The sequence below is a fragment of the Phaseolus vulgaris genome, chromosome 4 (genome assembly GCF_051622355.1).
Source record: "Phaseolus vulgaris cultivar YP4 chromosome 4, ASM5162235v1, whole genome shotgun sequence".
NCBI lineage: Eukaryota > Viridiplantae > Streptophyta > Magnoliopsida > Fabales > Fabaceae > Phaseolus > Phaseolus vulgaris.
Window position 1 is genome coordinate 12,571,692 of NC_143501.1, and position 17,938 is coordinate 12,589,629.

Consider the following 17,938-nt stretch of genomic DNA (forward strand, 5'->3'; position numbering starts at 1 on the left):
ACAGTTACTTTCCGATGGCTCTTTGAACTGCCACTATTTCCATTGAAAATGAGGCCAAGAACAAGTCCAAATCTAGTACTACTTTTGCTTGAGCGAGAATTTCCTCGTTTGAGGAAAAATAAATCCGAGAGCAAGCCAACTTTTTACTCCATTTTTTCGCTTGAGCGAAAAATTATCTGAGAGCAACTTTATTTTCTTACTGTTAACTTAATAAATTTCTTGTTTTCACTCATTCATTTCTAAAATTTGTATTCTTACAAAACATATAAGATTCAATATAATACTATCTTACTCAAATCTAAATAAGATTCACTCAAATCCCAATTCAAACAATCAATATTCATTATTGTTTGCACTTCAAATAATTCATAACACAATTCAATCATAATCAAGAACTTCTTCCACATCAAAATCAACCTATAATTTACCAAATCATCAAAATCTACTATTTCTATACTTTCAAAATCAAATAAATAAATCAACATCAATTTTACTTAACAAACCCTGCAACAGAAATTTGGAACTTGTAATCACGTCACCTTCACATCCAGATCCTCTAACCTAGGCTTACCTTACCTGATTAGAAGTAGGTGTACTCACAAAGGGTTTCAGCTCCTAAAGAAAATAGGGATAACCTAACTTGCATCACCACTACAAGAAAATAATTTAATAGTAACTAAATTTAGAGAACAAAAATAATTAGTCACTATATTGATTAAATTAGACACTCTTTTAGAGACTAAAAACTAATTGGTATCTAAAGTGATTTCTATTATTAATAAAAAAATTATAAAATAATTTTTAAATTGGTATCTAAATTAGCTACTAATATTTTAGATTCTAAATTAGTCTTTATAAAACTAATAGAGACTAATTTAGAACATAAGTAGTTAGTAACTAAAATCTTGGTAGCTAATGGTTAGATGCCAATTTAGAAACTACTTTATAATTTTTTATTAATAATAAAAACTACTTTAGATACCAATAATTTTTTAGTTTATAAAATAGTCTCTAATTTAGTAAATATAGTGACTAATTATTTTGGCCTCTAAAATTAGTTTCCATTTAATGAATTTTTTGTAGTGCACAAAGTCCCAATCAATGATCCAAACATATTACTAGAACTCTGAACTAACAAAGACTCGTCTTGAAATCTCAAGTACCATGAACAGAGAAAGTCTATCCAAATAAATAGGAAAACTTAAAACTAATTCAAAGGAAAAAAAATCATAATTGAACTTACTCCAATCAAAATTCTGATAGAACAATTTTACTCTACTCACTATCAGGAGTCCAAAAATAAAGTCAGTATGATGAAAAATAAGGTTCAAAATCTAAAAAGAAGACATAGGAGAAAAAAAAAATCTAAAAAAATGATGATTATATTAAAATAAAACTTGAATAACTAACTATTTTATTTATATGCTTCTCACTTTAATAATAAAATATTGAAATAGCATCTTAATTATACCACTCAAACTATTTTTTAAATCCTTAAGCCTTTATAAATATGTTACTTTTAATTTTAGTCCCTATAAATATTTTTGTACTGTTTGTCCTACAAATACATCACTTTTTTATTTCAGTTTTTAAGAATGTCACATGATGTAATATGTTTTATGACTTTTATTGATGCCTCATATTTTATTTAATGAATAAGGGTAGAGACAAAAAAATAATAAAGAAAGTAATATCCATGCAAAACAAAAATTAACAAGAAAGGATCAAAACTAAAACACTTTTTCATATGAAGTTAAAATAAACCCAAAGATATAATTAAATCAAAATAAAATAAACCAAGAATTCATTAGATAGAGAATATTGAAGTTGGCTTTCGTAATCATGTTTTGGCTCAGGTTTGAGTATTGTAGACTGAAAAACATAATAAGAAAATAAAATCTTATTAAAGAATTTCACTTCCTCTGAAGATCAATAATCAGAGAAACTGATAAATATTCTTAAAAAAAAAAAACGAAGAAAGAGTTTGTAACAATACCAGTGAACGAGTTTCTGAATTTGCATATGGACGTGATAGTCAAAATGAAGAAAAGTCTGAGAAGTTGAGGAACCAAAATGGAAGGGTCTTCATTGATATTTTCAAGGGTACTGATATTTCACATTAAAAAAAACCACATCACAACTTAAAATAATAATATTTTAATTACATTTTAATCACAAATAATAATAATAATAATAATAATAATAATAATAATAATAATAATAATAATAATAATAATAATAATAATAATAATAATAATAATAATAATAGTATGCCTGCTCCAAAGTTGAGAGTTTTGACCCGAAATCTCTTTGATCATCTTCCTTTTTTCTTGGCCTACAGGAATAGTCATGATTGGTTCACAATCATCAATTTTTTCACATTAAGTTGAATTTATTTATTTATTTTTATTAAATAATAAAAATTCTATTTTAATTAAATACCTTCTTTAATAACTTATCATTAAAAGCACGGTTTTTTTTTTTCTAAATGAATGATGTCAAAAATACTTTTTTTCCCTAACCAATAATAGTTTTGAAATTGCAGCCACGTTTCGTAAAATTGGTAATGTAGAAGTGGTCAAGTCCTTCACAAATTGCTTTATGCTAATATTAAACGAACGTTTGTGAGATACTGTGCTACTGTGGTTCAATCATGTTGAATCAAAACTCATTTTGAATTAAACTAGCTTTAATAGGTTTACTATGGGTAAAAATGTACACTAAATTTTACAGTAAATTTACTTTTGCAAAAGTTTTTAAATATTACTCTACCTCATTACAAAATCAATTTAATTTCAAAATAAATTTTATAAACACTTATTCTTTTACTTTCCATTTCCGAAGTGTTCCATATTTTCAAATCTAGTTTATATGAAGTGTATTATTTGAATTAATTTTAGAAGAACTGAGACATAAATCACTATAAAAAAATCATAAATAATCATAAAAAAAGTTAGTCATTAAATAATTAAAATCAATCATTAATTAAAACAGATTGAGTGATCACTTATTTTTAATTAATTAATCATGAAAAGTGTATGGTGTACGTAAATCAATGCATTTTTATTTTATTATAAAAAAAAAGATACTATACAAGAGAATGAGAATCTATTAATAAGTTTATAGAAAGTTGAAGAGGTAAAAGATAAGAAGAGAAAAAGAATTTAACAACCATCAAAATAATTAATACTTGTTTCTTCTGGATCAAGGAAGTCAACTTGGTCAATCTTTCTCTCTTCTTTATAAAGGAAGTTGACAATTCGCGCGACGACGTTTCGTTGTGTTCACGTTCGGTATATAAAAGCCGTGAAACCCAAAAATAATCGTTGTAAACAGAACAACTAACAAATACAACACATTTCAAAATTTTCTTTCTCTCTTCCAACAAATCACACACACGCAGTGTTGTTAAACTGTTCGCAGTTGATGGCTCCCTCAGACTCTGAAGCTTTGGGGCGCCATTCTCTGATTCCGAGCTTTCTCTATTCCTCTCCGTCACCGCCGCAGAAGAAGACGATGGAGGCTTCGAGCTTCGCGGTTCGTTCTCCGAGTGAGAAACGCAGCATAGAGATGTTTTCACCGTCGTACTACGCTGCTTGCACCATCGGAGGAGCCCTCTGCTGTGGCCTCACGCACACCGCCATCACGCCTCTTGACGTTGTCAAATGCAACATACAGGTCTCCTCTAGCTCTCTTCACATGCATCCTTATACCTTCCACGCCATTGAATTTTCGCATATTCAATTTTCGTTGAACAATTTTCTAACGAGGGCCCGGAGCGAATTGAATTGACGCCACGGGAAATGAAAATGGGTTTTGTTCCTACAAGATCTGACCCTGCAGAACACTTCTTCTGATGATGTCGTGTCGTTCTTCTCGTCTTGTCGGTCTTCCGGTTGGTCTTCTTCCGACTGGATCTTCAGCTTGGACACGATGGGGGGAGTACCTGCGAAGACACTCCGACGATCAAGTCAGACCGAGAGCTAAGTACCAGAAGAGTGGGGAGTGAATAGTTACCTTGGGTGATGTGCCTCTTCTGCTATTTATACTGCTCTAGGTGGGCTATGGCCGCTGTGGGCCTGCTTTAGGGTCCAAACGAAGGCCCAATTGAGTCTTAACCGTGCTTACCATTTAAGTTGGGTTGTTTATGCTTAATTACGCGTTTAGCTTCGCCTGTTGTCGTCTAGTCGGTTTTGTCGTCTATCCGGTCTAGTCGGCCTTACGGCCATCTGGTAGTACATATGCCCCCCAGGCTCAAGTGAGTTGGCTAAAATGTAACGTAGAGTCGAATTGCCGTGAGCCTTCAGTTTGTTGAGGTTGAGTACATTGGCTTGTACTCGAGGCGCGTGCACGTGGTACTGTGGGATGTGACCGCTGGGTAGGATCTCACGCGTTCATTGCATGTGGATCCAACGGTGGGCATTCGTTGTGACGCTTCGCCTTCTCGTTTTTCTCACCTATAAATAGGAGTGGCAGTGGGCTCCGATTTCTTCATGTGATTCATGAACTAGCTCTGAGAGTCCGACAACCGAGTGATATTCCTTCGTTCCTTGTGTATTGGTTGAAGAGTTTCCTGGAGGTAACAATGTCTCTTCTTTCGGCTGCTGCCTCATGTCCTTCTGTGTCTAGGGGGTCTGATAGGGAGAGGCCATTGGCTGATGATATCCCTGTCATAGATGCCGAGAATGCCGAAGGCTCTTCTCGGGCTGTCGGCCCTTTGAGTCGGGAAAGTGAACAACCCGCAGAGTCGTTGTCATTGAGTGGGTACGCAGGGGAGGAAACCCGAGAGGCCGAGTATAAATGGGTACATAGTAGCGTTCGTGAGTTCTTTTCTGTCTTTACCAAAGTTTCGTTGCTTCAGGATTTTGTAGATAGCGTAGATATTGTGTTAGATGGTGTGCCTAGTGGTGCTTTCGCTCTTCGTAGGTGTCGAGAGTTTGAGACTGTTTGTTTGGGAAGGGGGGAAGGGCGAAAGGACTTTTTTTTATTTCTATTCTTGTTTGTTTTCGGATATGCATATCCGCTTTCCCCTTGATAGTTTTTCCATGGAGGTGCTGCGTGTTTTAAATGTAGCCCCCACGCAACTGCACCCGAATAGCTGGGCAGCACTCCAGGCCTTTCGGTTGCTTTGCGATGTGTTGAGTCTTAGGCCGACAGCTAGGTCTTTTCTGCATTTCTTTGGCACAAGGCCGGGTGACCGAATATGTTGGTTATCCCTTGTCGGCCAAACAAAAAATAGCCTTTTCGCTCCTTATACGACATCTTATAAGAACTTTAAAACAGGTTTCTTTAAGGTTGTCATTGAGGAGGGGGGACGGCAGTTTTTCTTTGATGGTGAGACACCTAAGTTTCCTTTTTATTGGACGAAGGATCCGGCACGTTTCAATTTATGGCCGAGGTCCCTGATGACCGATGACGACTTGGAAGTGTTATCGGTGTTGGACCAACTTCCTCGCAAGATTCCAACCCGGTCCCTCGTCCGTGCCTACTTGTCCCCTGATAGATGTGTTGATGTTGATGGTATGTGTTTTTACTCGTCTTTTTGTGCATTTTACTATGACTAACTTTGCTTTCGTCCTTCAGGTATAATGGCAAGTTTGGTGCCGCCAGGTGGAAAGAAAGATTATTTTCGAGAGCTTCGCCTGAAGCGGCAAGCACAGATGGCCGCGAGGGGGGATACGCTGGGAGGATCGGGTGCACCGAATGCCGAGGCTGCTATCCCCATTACTATAGTGCCAGCTGCCGAAGTCGACCGCCCGACCAACCCAAAAAAACGAAAAGAAGACCATGGCAAGGATCGTGGCAAGTCTTCTCGGCGCCATGGGGAGCGCTCTTCATCTGGAAGGTCTCCTAAGAGGGGCCGATTGCCTGGGAGACCGGGTTCAAGTGGGCCTGACTTTCTTGGACACGATCTTAATGTGGCCGAGAAGGTGAGCATCATGCTGAATCCTTACCAGCAAGATGCGTATCTGTCGGCACGCCCTGCTCAAGTTCATGACGCCTTCATGGAATTGTGTTCTAGGACCTTGGTACTCGGCAAACGGATGGCGTCCGATTTGATGAAGAGGGACAAAAATGCAGCCGAGGTGGAGGGACTCCGAACTAAGCTGAATGAGTCCTCGGCCAGCTTGAAAACAAAGTTGACCGAGAATGCTACACTTGTGGCTCAGAAGGAAGCTCTAGAGACTGAGGTGGCGATGTGGAAAGAGAAGTCCGAACTGGCCGAGAGGGCTGGTAGAGAGGTTGCCGAGAAGGCTGATAACGAAGTGAAGGGCTTAAAGGAAAGCCTCTTGGACATGGCTCATACCAACCATCGAGCCGAAGAGAAGATAGAGAAGCTGCTGAAGGAACTAGAGGTGGCCGAAGATAGCGTCATGGAGGAACATGAACTTGGCTTTAAGAAAGCCCTTCGGCAAGCAGCCTTTTTCTATAATGTTCCCTTGGATGAAGGGAAATTTGATGTTGACAAGGACTTCTACGAAGGCCAACTCATGCCGCTAGATCAAATCCCAAGCTCACCTCAAGTGCTAGCTCCCCCGACAGCTTCAGAGGTCGAACACCTAGAGCCCGATAGCTAGTTTGTTCCTCTATGCATGGGTCGCGTTTAATTGTTATTTTTTGTAAAGTCGTGACCCCGTCTTTTGTGTATTCGATACGGCGTAGCCGGTTTCTTTTGAATACCATGAATGAGAATTTCATAATTTGAATGTCGTCTTTCACTCACTTCTCGTATACGTTACTTGTTTGACTTTCTGAGACTCTCTTGGCCGAGAGGTTTTTATTGCACTCTCGGTCGGCAGGGATTCACTTGAGTGAATTCTTCCTTGGCCAAGAGGTTTTTCTTTTGAACTTTCTGAGACTCTCTTGGCCGAGAGGTTTTTATTGCACTCTCGGTCGGCAGGGATTCACTTGAGTGAATTCTTCCTTCGCCAAGAGGTTTTTCTTTTGAACTGTCTTGGCCGAGAGGTTTTCATTGCACTCTCGGTCGGCAGGGATTCACTTGGGTGAATTCTTCCTTGCCCGAGAGGTTTATCGTGAACCCTCTTGGTCGAGAGGTCTTTATTGTACTCTCGGTCGGCAGGGATTCACTTGGGTGAATTCTTCCTTGGCCGAGAGGTTTTTATTGTACTCTCGGTCGGCAGGGATTCACTTGGGTGAATTCTTCCTTGGCCGAGAGGTTTTTATTGCACTCTCGGTCGGCAGGGATTCACTTGAGTGAATTCTTCCTTGGCCGAGAGGTTTATCGTGAACCCTCTTGGTCGAGAGGTCTTTATTGCACTCTCGGTCGGCAGGGATTCACTTGGGTGAATTCTTCCTTGGCCGAGAGGTTTTTATTGCACTCTCGGTCGGCAGGGATTCACTTGAGTGAATTCTTCCTTGGCCGAGAGGTTTATCGTGAACCCTCTTGGTCGAGAGGTCTTTATTGCACTCTCGGTCGGCAGGGATTCACTTGGGTGAATTCTTCCTTGGCCGAGAGGTTTTTCTTGTACTCTCGGCAGGGATTCACTTGAGTGAATTCTTCCTTGGCCGGGAGGTTTTTATTGTACTCTCGGCAGGGATTCACTTGGGTGAATTCTTCCTTGGCCGAGAGGTTTTTCTTGTACTCTCGGCAGGGATTCGCTTGGGTGAATTCTTCCTTGGCCGAGAGGTTTTTATTGTACTCTCGGCAGGGATTCACTTGGGTGAATTCTTCCTTGGCCGAGAGGTTTTTCTTGTACTCTCGGCAGGGATTCACTTGGGTGAATTCTTCCTTGGCCGGGAGGTTTTTATTGTACTCTCGGCAGGGATTCACTTGGGTGAATTCTTCCTTGGCCGAGAGGTTTTTCTTGTACTCTCGGCAGGGATTCGCTTGGGTGAATTCTTCCTTGGCCGAGAGGTTTTTATTGTACTCTCGGCAGGGATTCACTTGGGTGAATTCTTCCTTGGCCGAGATGTTTTTCTTGTACTCTCGGCAGGGATTCACTTGAGTGAATTCTTCCTTGGCCGAGAGGTTTTTATTGATTCTTGTATTAATGATTTGCCAGAGGATTTTGAGTGATAAAAATGATTTCATTGATTGTGGTGCCTCGTTAAAACCTTCTTCAATGAAAAACCCTCGGGATAGCCCTCTGGGAAAAAAGATCGAAGGTAGGAAAGAGTACACCTATAATACATGTTAACTGAAATACATTTTCAAATGGCTCGCGTTCCACGTCCTGGGAACTTCCCTGCCATCCAAGTGTTCTAGGCGATATGCGCCGTTCTGGAGATTTTCTCTGACCTTGAAGGGACCCTCCCAGTTTGCATTGAACTTTCCTTCTGCTGGGATCCTGCGAGCTTCCCCTTTCATTCTCCAGACCAGGTCTCCTTCTTGGAAGGCTCTTGGTTTTGTCTTTGAATTGTATCTTCTCGCAGCCATCTGCTTGCAAGCTTGTTCTCTTATCTTGGCCCTGTCGCGTGCTTCCTGGAGCAAATCCAACTCCGCTCTTAGACACTCTTCATTCATCTTCAAACTGTGGAGTTCTCTTCGGATTGTCGGCTCTCCGACCTCAACCGGCAGCATGGCGTCTGTGCCGTAGGTGAGATTGTACGGGGTTTCCCCAGTTGCCGAGTGGGGGGTACACCGGTATGCCCAGAGAACTTCTACGAGCTCCTCTACCCATTTACCTTTGGCACTGCCAAGTCTTTTCTTTAGTTCGTTCATGATGACTTTGTTGGCAGATTCGGCTTGGCCATTGGTTTGCAGGTGCTCCACTGAACTTGTCTTGTGCTGGACGCCCAGGCTTTCATAGAATTCGGCCAACTTGCGATCAGTAAATTGTCTCCCATTGTCCGTGATGATGGTGTGCGGGATTCCGAACCTGCAGATGATGTCTTTCCATACAAAGTTCTGGACTTGCCTAGCTGTGATGTTTGCAAGGGGTTCCGCCTCAATCCACTTTGTAAAGTAATCCACTGCGACCAGTAGAAACTTCCTTTGCCCGGTTGCCTGGGGGAAGGGACCTATTATGTCCATCCCCCACAGGGCAAAAGGCCAGGGAGAATTGATGCTTTGCAGGTTGTGAGGGTGTGGGTGGATTAGCGGACCATGCTCTTGACAACTTACACATTTTTTCACAAAGTTGGTGCAATCTGTTCTTAGCGTAGGCCAATAGTAACCGGCCCTCAGGACTCTCGTCGCCATTGTTCGGGCCCCAGAATGTAACCCGCACGCCCCTTGGTGTAATTCTTGCAGAATATATTCGGCTTCTACTTTCGACACACATTTGAGTAAAGGGGTTGAGAATCCTCGCTTGTACAAGTCTTCTCCTATTATAACAAATCGTGACGCTTTCCTGGATAGGTGTAAGTCATGGCCGTCCTTCCCTTCTTCACGGTCCTTGACAGCTTTCTTCATGTTGGACACCCAGTCGTCTTCTCCTTTTTCGGTGACCATGCATTCCCCGATGGGGACCGACGGAGCCGATAAGATCTGCTGAATGACAGAGGCGTGTCGGCCTTTCGTCCTAGCGGTTGCCAGTTTGGACAGGGTGTCGACCCTCAGGTTTTCTTGTCGTTTCACATGATTTATCTTGACGTTTTGAAACTGACTGATGATGTTAACCACTCTGTGGTAGTATTTCAGGAGCAGAGGATCTTTGATTTGGTAGTTCCCATTGACATGCTCGACCATGAGTTGTGAGTCCGTATGACATTCCACCTTCTGAGCTCCCACATCTTTTGCCAGCAACAGTCCGGCTATGAGCGCTTCATATTCTGCTTGATTGTTCGAAGTAGGGAAACCAAAACGCAAAGATTGCTCAATCTGTATATTTTTTGGCCCTTCCAGAACAATTCCGGCCCCCCCACCCTTCTTACTTGAGGAGCCATCGACATGCAAGACCCATATGGTTTCAGGTTCTTGGCATTGCTGTAACTCTGAAGTGAAGTCTGCCAAGCATTGGGACTTGATAGGTCCTTGTGGTTCGTATTTAATGCTGAATTCGGACAACTCGACTGACCAGCCAATCATTCTTCCGGCCAACTCGGGTTTTTGCAAAATCTTATTGATGGGGAAGTCGGTTCGCACTATAACCTCGTGACTTTGGAAATATTGTCGTAGCCTTCTGGAGGCATGGACGAGGGCTAGAGCTACCTTCTCGATCATTTGATACCGGGTTTCCGCATCCTGTAGTACCCGGCTAATGAAGTAGACTGGTTTTTGTTCTGTCGTGCCTTGTACTATGGCGGCACTTACGGCTTCCGGCGACACGGCCAGGTAGACCAGTAGAGGGATCCCATGGACGGGTTTGCTTAGAATAGGCGGTTCGGCCAACGCCTTTTTTACCGTTTGAAAAGCTTCTTCGCAACCTTCACTCCATGTGAACTTCTCTGCTTTCTTCGTGAGCCTCAAGATTGGTCTGATCTTATCCGCTAATCTAGGCATAAATCTGGACAAGGACGTCAGTCTTCCCACCAGCCGCTGAACTTCTTTCAGGTTTTCCGGGCTTCTCATGGTTTCCAAGGCCCGACACTTGTCCGGATTCGCCTCGATTCCTCGGCTTGTCAGCATAAAGCCTAGGAACTTGCCTCCTTCGACTCCAAATACGCATTTCTCTAGGTTAAGGCGCGTGTTATACTTTCTTATCTGCTGGAAGACCTCGACCAAGTCGTTGGCGTGTTGTTCCACGCTATCGGATTTTACAATTATGTCGTCAACATATACTTCCATGGTCCTTCCTATCTGATCTTGGAACATCTGGTCCATGAGCCTCTGATAGGTGGCTCCAGCATTCTTGAGGCCGAAAGGCATGACCTCATAGCAAAAATTGGCTTTGTCGGTAATGAAGGCTGTCTTCTCTCGGTCTGCCGGATTCATGCGTATTTGGTTGTACCCAGAGTATGCATCAAGAAAACTTAACACTTTGTGACCGGCTGCGCCATCTACCAGCCGGTCAATGCTTGGCAATGGATATGCATCTTTTGGACATGCCCTATTAAGATGGGTGTAATCAGTACACATTCGCCACTTTCCATTGTTCTTCTGCACCAGGACGATGTTTGCCAACCACGTGGTGTAATGCACTTCTCGGATAAACCTAGCATCCAGTAGTTTCCTGGTTTCCTCTTCGACTATCCGTCCTTTTTCTCCCACGAACTTTCTCTTCTTCTGGGCTACCGGCCTAGCCTCCTTACAGACTGATAGTTTGTGCGAGATTATGCGAGGATCTATTCCCGGCATGTCGGCTGCCGACCATGCGAACAAGTCTGTGTTTTTGTATAGGACAGCTGTGATAATGTTCTTTCCCTCTTCTCCTAAGGTTGATCCCAAACGAGTATTCTGACCTGCTCGGCCCACTCGGCATGGCACCACCTCTTCCTTGGGTTCCACTTGGGGTTCGTCATTAGGTCTTGGATCCAAGTCATCACTCAAGGATATATGATGAACCTCGGCCCTCCGGGTGGGTGTTCGCGGTGGCAGAATCTTCAAACTTGCCGCGTAACATTCTCTAGCAGTTTTTTGGTCGGCATGGAGAGTGACCACCTCTCGGCCCCTACTCGGGTTGTCGGCCGGGAACTTCATGGCCAGGTGAGGTGTCGAGACTATAACTCCCAATTTGTTGAGAGAGGATCGCCCGATCAAAATATTGTAAGAAGTTTCGGCGTCGACAAGCAGGTATCTGATTTTGATCGTCCGACAGTCTCGATTTCCTTCTCCAAATTTGGTGTCCAGGTCAATGTATCCTCTGGTGTTGACTCTCTGCCCCGCGAAGCCAATGATTTGTTCATCATACTGGACAATGTCGTCGTCAGATATGCCCATCTTTCGGAAGGTCTTCCAATACAAGATATCCACAGAGCTCCCTTGATCTATCAGAGTTTTCATGATGACAAAGTTGGCTACCTCGATGGTGACTACCATAGGGTCATCGTGCTTCGGGTTTATGTTTCTGAAGTCCGAATCCGTGAAAAGCATGGGAGGCAGGCTTCTCCTGTTGCTTCTGCTGATGGAGTACACCGAACTGACCGCCCGGAGGTGTCTTTTTCGGGAGGATGATGTAGTTCCTCCTCCCGCGAAACCTCCGGCGATTGTGTTTATGACTCCCCGTACCGGCATGGTTCTTCGATGATCTCTTGCTCCTCGTCCTTCTCGGCCGTCCCGGCCTCTTCGGCCTCTCTGCTCGTTTGCCTGCGTGTCCCTACGCCCTTCTCTCTTTTCCAGATCAACTTCGTTTTTCCTCTCCTCTCGGCTTGTCTGGACAAAGCGTCGCAGATGACCAGCTTGGATGAGCTCTTCAATTTTATCCTTCAGTGCCCAACAATCTTCTGTTGTGTGCCCAAAATTGCGGTGGTATCGACAATGCTTGGTTTGGTCGGCACTCAACGGAGTAGGAGTCCTGCTTGGTGCCTTCAGGAGATCTGCATTGAGAGCTTCCTCTAAGACCTTTGACCTTTCGGCAGTCAAGGGGGTGTAACGGTTGAAACGTGGTCCCCTGGGTAAGTCTCTGGGCTTCCCAAAATGTGTTGGCCTGCTTCCGTCTCTCCTCCTCTCAGGTTCGTCGGGCGTGTATGTGTTGTGACTTTTCCTTTTGCAGGTTTTCTGCCAACTTGTCATTGTACAAAATCGTATTAGTGATTCCTTTTGTGTGTTCCTCTATAAATTTTCCTTCGGAAAATTGCTAATCAGTTGTCATTTATTGATGATTTTAGATGAACATTATTACCTAAACCATTACTTATAAAGTAAATAATTTTCGTTCTTGCAGATACAATGATGAAGTTTGCTTCTTATGAGAACATAGTTGAGATGATCTACAAGCATGCCATCCCCAAACCAAAATATGAATGCAGCAATTCCCTGCAACTAGGTGTGAGCATTGTCGGTGGATACATGGCTGGTATATTGTGTGCCGTTGTCTCTCATCCCGCTGATAACATAGTCTCTTTCCTTAATAATTCCAAAGGGGCAACCGTTGGTGATGTAAGTGCCAGATTTGATATATTTTTAACGCTCTTCTTTGGTATTTTTTCTGCATAACTACATTTGAAACATTATGTGACCAACCTGTCCAATGGGAAAAAAAATAAAATAGGAAAAAAGAAAAAGAATCGTACATATAAGGTGTCATATCATATAGGTTTATTGGAAAGAGCGTATGATCCTGCAGAACTGAATTTTTTTTCCAAATGCAGGCTGTAAAGAAGCTTGGATTATGGGGTATGTTTATAAGTGGTCTACCTCTTCGCATTCTTATGGTTGGAACTCTCACAGGAGCACAATGGGGAATATACGATTCATTCAAAGTTTTTGTGGGGCTGTAAGTTTGCACTATTTGCTATCTGGTTATGATAAATAGGTTCAGTTTGGTTTATATCATGTCACTAATTAATATATGGTAATGAAATTTGTTTTTTTTTCTCTAATCAGGCCAACCACTGGTGGTGTTGCTCCTGCTCTTCCTACTCCTGCTGCTTAGCTTGCTAAGGTGTCAAAGGGAAAACACTTACCTCGCTTTGTATTAGGAACATAGAAAACCAACAAATGTAGGGACCATATATAAATAATCAGAGAACTTCTGAAGTTGCTAAATATATAGGGAACTTTATATGAAATGAACGAAAAGGCCATAGCAAGTGTCTTTAAAATACTGGTTAAGGAATAAAAAAGAATAAAGTTTTTTTTATAAAGAAAAGTGTGTTTATAATAAGTCCTAAAACTTTCTATATCATTTCCTAATTAGTGTATTTAGAGCACTCAATAGCAGTACCTTGTTATGGGTATGGTTTTGTAAGATTTTTTAACTGCTGTGTACTGAAACTATGCCTCATAGCAGTAAATACCATTATTATTGATTCACAGAATGAAGTGAATAATTGGAAGTCACGCTTTCATTTATAATTACCTCCCTTTCTTATCCCAACAGTACCCTATTTGTTATTACTAAGATTATAGATATTTGTTGTTTATTTACGTTGTACTAGCTAGGTACGTAAGGCATTGTGTACGAAGGAAAAAAGGTAGATTCAAGTGAAAGGAAACTTTAAAACTTGAATGTAAAATCAAATATTTTTCATAATAGAATCAGTATATCTTTAAATAAACGGGCTAAACTAACATAGTATCTCCTTTACATATGACACCCTCTTTTGTCGTCAAACCACCTCATCTAGTTGGTTGGAAAACTGAAAAGCAAAACCCACATGTTCTTTCTAGTGCATCTGATGGAGACCATTCACAACTTACAAGACAGAGCTAAGAATAGAAGAATACACCGTTAAATAACTGTCTTAGTTTGTATGAAAATTGTAAAAAATAGAATAGTTATGTTGAGATCTTGTATTTCATGACCATTTTTAAAGTAGTTGTAAATAAATGAAACATACTCTATAAGTCCTCACTTGTCATGCAAGCAAGTGTTTTTAGAGCATCTTAAGAAGATTTGAACGACACCTACTTAATCTACTAAAACTTACTATAGTTAAGTTTGTTTAACTAAAGTTATGGTAACTTAAGGAGCAAGCTATCTTCACATCTTCACCTATAAATAGGTGAACTTCACTTCTTGTATTTATATTTGGCATAAATGAATGAAAACCTCTGAATTCCAGACCTCATTCTCCCTAAATCTCCTTTTTGCTAGAGAGTCTAGAGACTTAGTGAAACCCTAGGGAGTTGGCCAAATTTCTCCCTAATTTCAGCACCAAAACCACTTCAAACCTTCATCAATTCTTCATAGCTTCGGTGCATTTCACATTACTTTTGCTACATCATTATATCACTTCATCCAAAGCTCAATTTGGATTGCATCAGCATCCCTCACCATAAACCAAATTCTTAGTCGACCCTTATACAAAAACTTACTCATTTACCATTTTGACTCAAACATGTTCTATTAAAATCCTACACTTATATTTTCTTCTCATAAATAACATATATTGCATTCCTTTTTACTTTTGAGGTGGAAAGAGTAAGGTCTCTCGAATCCAAGCTTTATTTTTTTGTGATGTAGACACCGAGTTGTTGATAAAGATCGATGAAAGATCCAGCTACAATTGATTCTTTGACGTCAAAAAGTTAGTAAGAACTTATATATAATATATATGAATATTGAGTGAAAGACTTGAGTGAGTACTCAATACAAGATTAATGCGTATTTATAAGTTTTTGCATATCAAATAAAGTCCTAGATAACCAAAAAGATATAGTTGGTTAGTTAGTACTTGTAGTTTGGTACTTATTTAGTTACAAATTATATGATGTTATTAGTTGGTTATCAAATATATCCAGGTTGTTCGGATACCAAATACATATATCATTAAAAATATTCATTTATAATTATATCTGTGAGTTTCTCGAAGGGAGGAGGGTATATAAGTCCCCTAACATCATAATCCCTAAATGATGTGCAAGTGAACTGATTTGTAGAATGAATGGCTATAATTTATCAAGTGATTTTTAAATCATCCTTATGTAATTAACTTTTTGGTTTAATTTTTATAGCCATCCTCTTCAAGGTTGATGTTTTATAAACTTTTCATCGACACCAACTTTGTTCAACTATTACATATTGACATTTTTACTTGTACTTTATGATAGATGTCACACAAAGAACAATTTCCAATGTGCATTTATGAGTGGTTATCTTCGTTTGACAACTGATGTTTCACTTTTTGTAACATGTTTCCTAGGATGTAAAGTCTTTTTCTTATTCTTAGCCTTGTAAAAATTGTATAGAGTGGTTAGGATTTATTGAGTCTTGTATTTTGGGCCAAAGTAAAGTATGATGTAAATAGAAAAGAGAGTAGGGTGTAACATAGTAAAAGAAATGTGCAAATAGAATTATAGGCAAGGAAGGCATGAGGTTCTACATGTCCTCTCCTCAATGGAAAGGATTTTACTCCAATGAAGGCATGCCACTTGTCACTCTCCCAATGGAGAAAATTTGCATCAATAAGGTGGTGACACTTGTCACACTCTCATTTGAGAGGTTTTGAGAGACTTTTACTTTTAAATGGGAGTCTCTTTTGATTTGAGTAATAAAATGTTGTCCAATTTGTGAGACATTTCTACTTTTCAAAGTTCTCTCTAGAATTGTCTTCTAACTACACAAATTTCTAAAGTCCTACTAGTAGTGTTGACCCAACCTTACTCTAGAAAGTAAGTGTTGGTCTAACCTCACTTAAATTCACCAACATAATTTTCATCTTTTTAAAAAATTCTACAATTCTTCATGCTTTTGCAACATCATTCATCAACCATAGAAGAAATTCAAATAAAAACAATGAAGAAGAATATCTACAAATGAAGATACAAGCTAGGATTGCATCAACAACTTTAACTTTTTTTAATGTCTTTCTACGTCTAACGGGCTTAATAAAGTAGGATGACTTAAATGCATTCCATGTAGCATTACTTATATTCTTCTTCTTTTACATAATATCCCATAATCGTATGTTCTTATCTCTTATTGGACAATAGTGTGTTTTTACTTGACTTTGTCTAAAGTGTAAAGTTGTATGAAGCAAATAATCTTTCTAGACTTGTCAATGTTGGTGTTGGTGAATTTTGGGAAAAAAAAATTAGCTCTCTATCCAAGAAGTTATTTTATGTGACTTTTTTCTTGCAAATGGGTCTTATTGGCAACCGAAAGTAATAAAGCTTCCATACAACATAGAAGCATATACATGTTTTTTGCAGTATGAGATTAACTTAAATCCATGTGTGTATCATCTAAGCATACTCATGCTTCATCCGATGTAGAATAAAACTACAATGTTGTATCATCTGTCAAATAAAACACTTGCGTCTAACATGATTCATTGTTGAATTAAAAGTATTATCTTACAAACGAAGCATGACCATGTTTTATACTTAGTTATTTTTAACACTTAAATCAAAATCTTAGGGGTGTTGAACTTTTGCTCTAACAAACCCCAAATATCATAATGAACTAAAGAAAAATACGATAAAACTCATTTATTAGGATGATTGGGTGACAAGTATATTTTTCCTAGTTGACATTACTCACAATCCATAGACCAATATTTTAAACATAACACAATCTTTTGCAGTTTTGTTAAGATGAGATGTTCTAATTAAGCATGAATCCTTATTAGAGAGACCGTTGATGCACATATTATTGATGATGGATAGGGATAATAAGTTCATGTGACTCACATCCGATACCAATTATCTAATATTATATTTGATCCTTCAAGGTAATATTATTTTTGGTGAAGGTAAAGACAATATCATGAGAAAATAATATCATAGGGTTAGGTCAATTAGACAACAAACATTAAATTAAAAGAGCAATGAGTTAAGAGTAAGGGAAGGAAGGGGTTGGATAGTACCAATTCCACAAGTTTGTGTTTATGAACCATCGAAAACAGTTATAAAAGCCAAATTGACAAGTTTAGTAAAGGAAGAGAAAATGGAACAATTATTATATTTATGCTCACTTGCATCAGAGTCAAGAACCTAGGACCAAAAGAAGAAGATTGAGAAAGACAAAATAGATTACTTACTAGTATCTGCCATCAAAGTAGTGTTATGTAGCACAAACACTGACACAGACACTAGACACAACACGACACAGAGATACGTAAAATCTCTAAAATGTAGGACACAGGGACACAAATCTATATATTATACAATTATGAATTATATAAATTGACAATCAAGATTTATGTGCACAAGTATGTTCCAAATTATTTTTTGGAGCAGAAAGATATTCTTCATTATGGTTCACAACGATTTGTTTCTTATTTTTATAATCATAATAACAATTTATACAATAAAGTTTGAATTTTTAAAAAATTAATGTATTTTTTTTAAAAAAATTGTATTAAAATTGTCAGAAATCTAACAAATACTTTTTGAATTGAACACTTCACAGATACTAGTTCATATCGGACACTGACACGTCATTTAAGAGGAATGTCCGAACTTCATAGGTTACTAATGGATTGGCGTGTC

General features: G+C 39.5%; 2 protein-coding genes across 2 annotated transcripts; both read left to right on the forward strand.

Annotated features, from left to right (window-relative positions):
- Nucleotides 1-3,255: 3,255 nt before the first annotated feature.
- LOC137837259 (uncharacterized) lies at nt 3,256-7,532 on the forward strand. The gene is made up of 2 exons (XM_090301256.1): nt 3,256-3,678; nt 5,584-7,532. Exons 1-2 carry the CDS (start codon nt 3,666-3,668, stop codon nt 6,576-6,578), a joined length of 1,008 nt encoding a protein of 335 aa, XP_090157382.1. The 5' UTR covers nt 3,256-3,665; the 3' UTR covers nt 6,579-7,532.
- A 1,702-nt stretch (nt 7,533-9,234) lies between these two features.
- LOC137837258 (mitochondrial phosphate carrier protein 3, mitochondrial) lies at nt 9,235-13,849 on the forward strand. The gene is made up of 4 exons (XM_090301257.1): nt 9,235-12,513; nt 12,726-12,940; nt 13,153-13,277; nt 13,388-13,849. Exons 2-4 carry the CDS (start codon nt 12,731-12,733, stop codon nt 13,434-13,436), a joined length of 384 nt encoding a protein of 127 aa, XP_090157383.1. The 5' UTR covers nt 9,235-12,513; nt 12,726-12,730; the 3' UTR covers nt 13,437-13,849.
- The last annotated feature ends 4,089 nt before the right edge of the window (nt 13,850-17,938 follow it).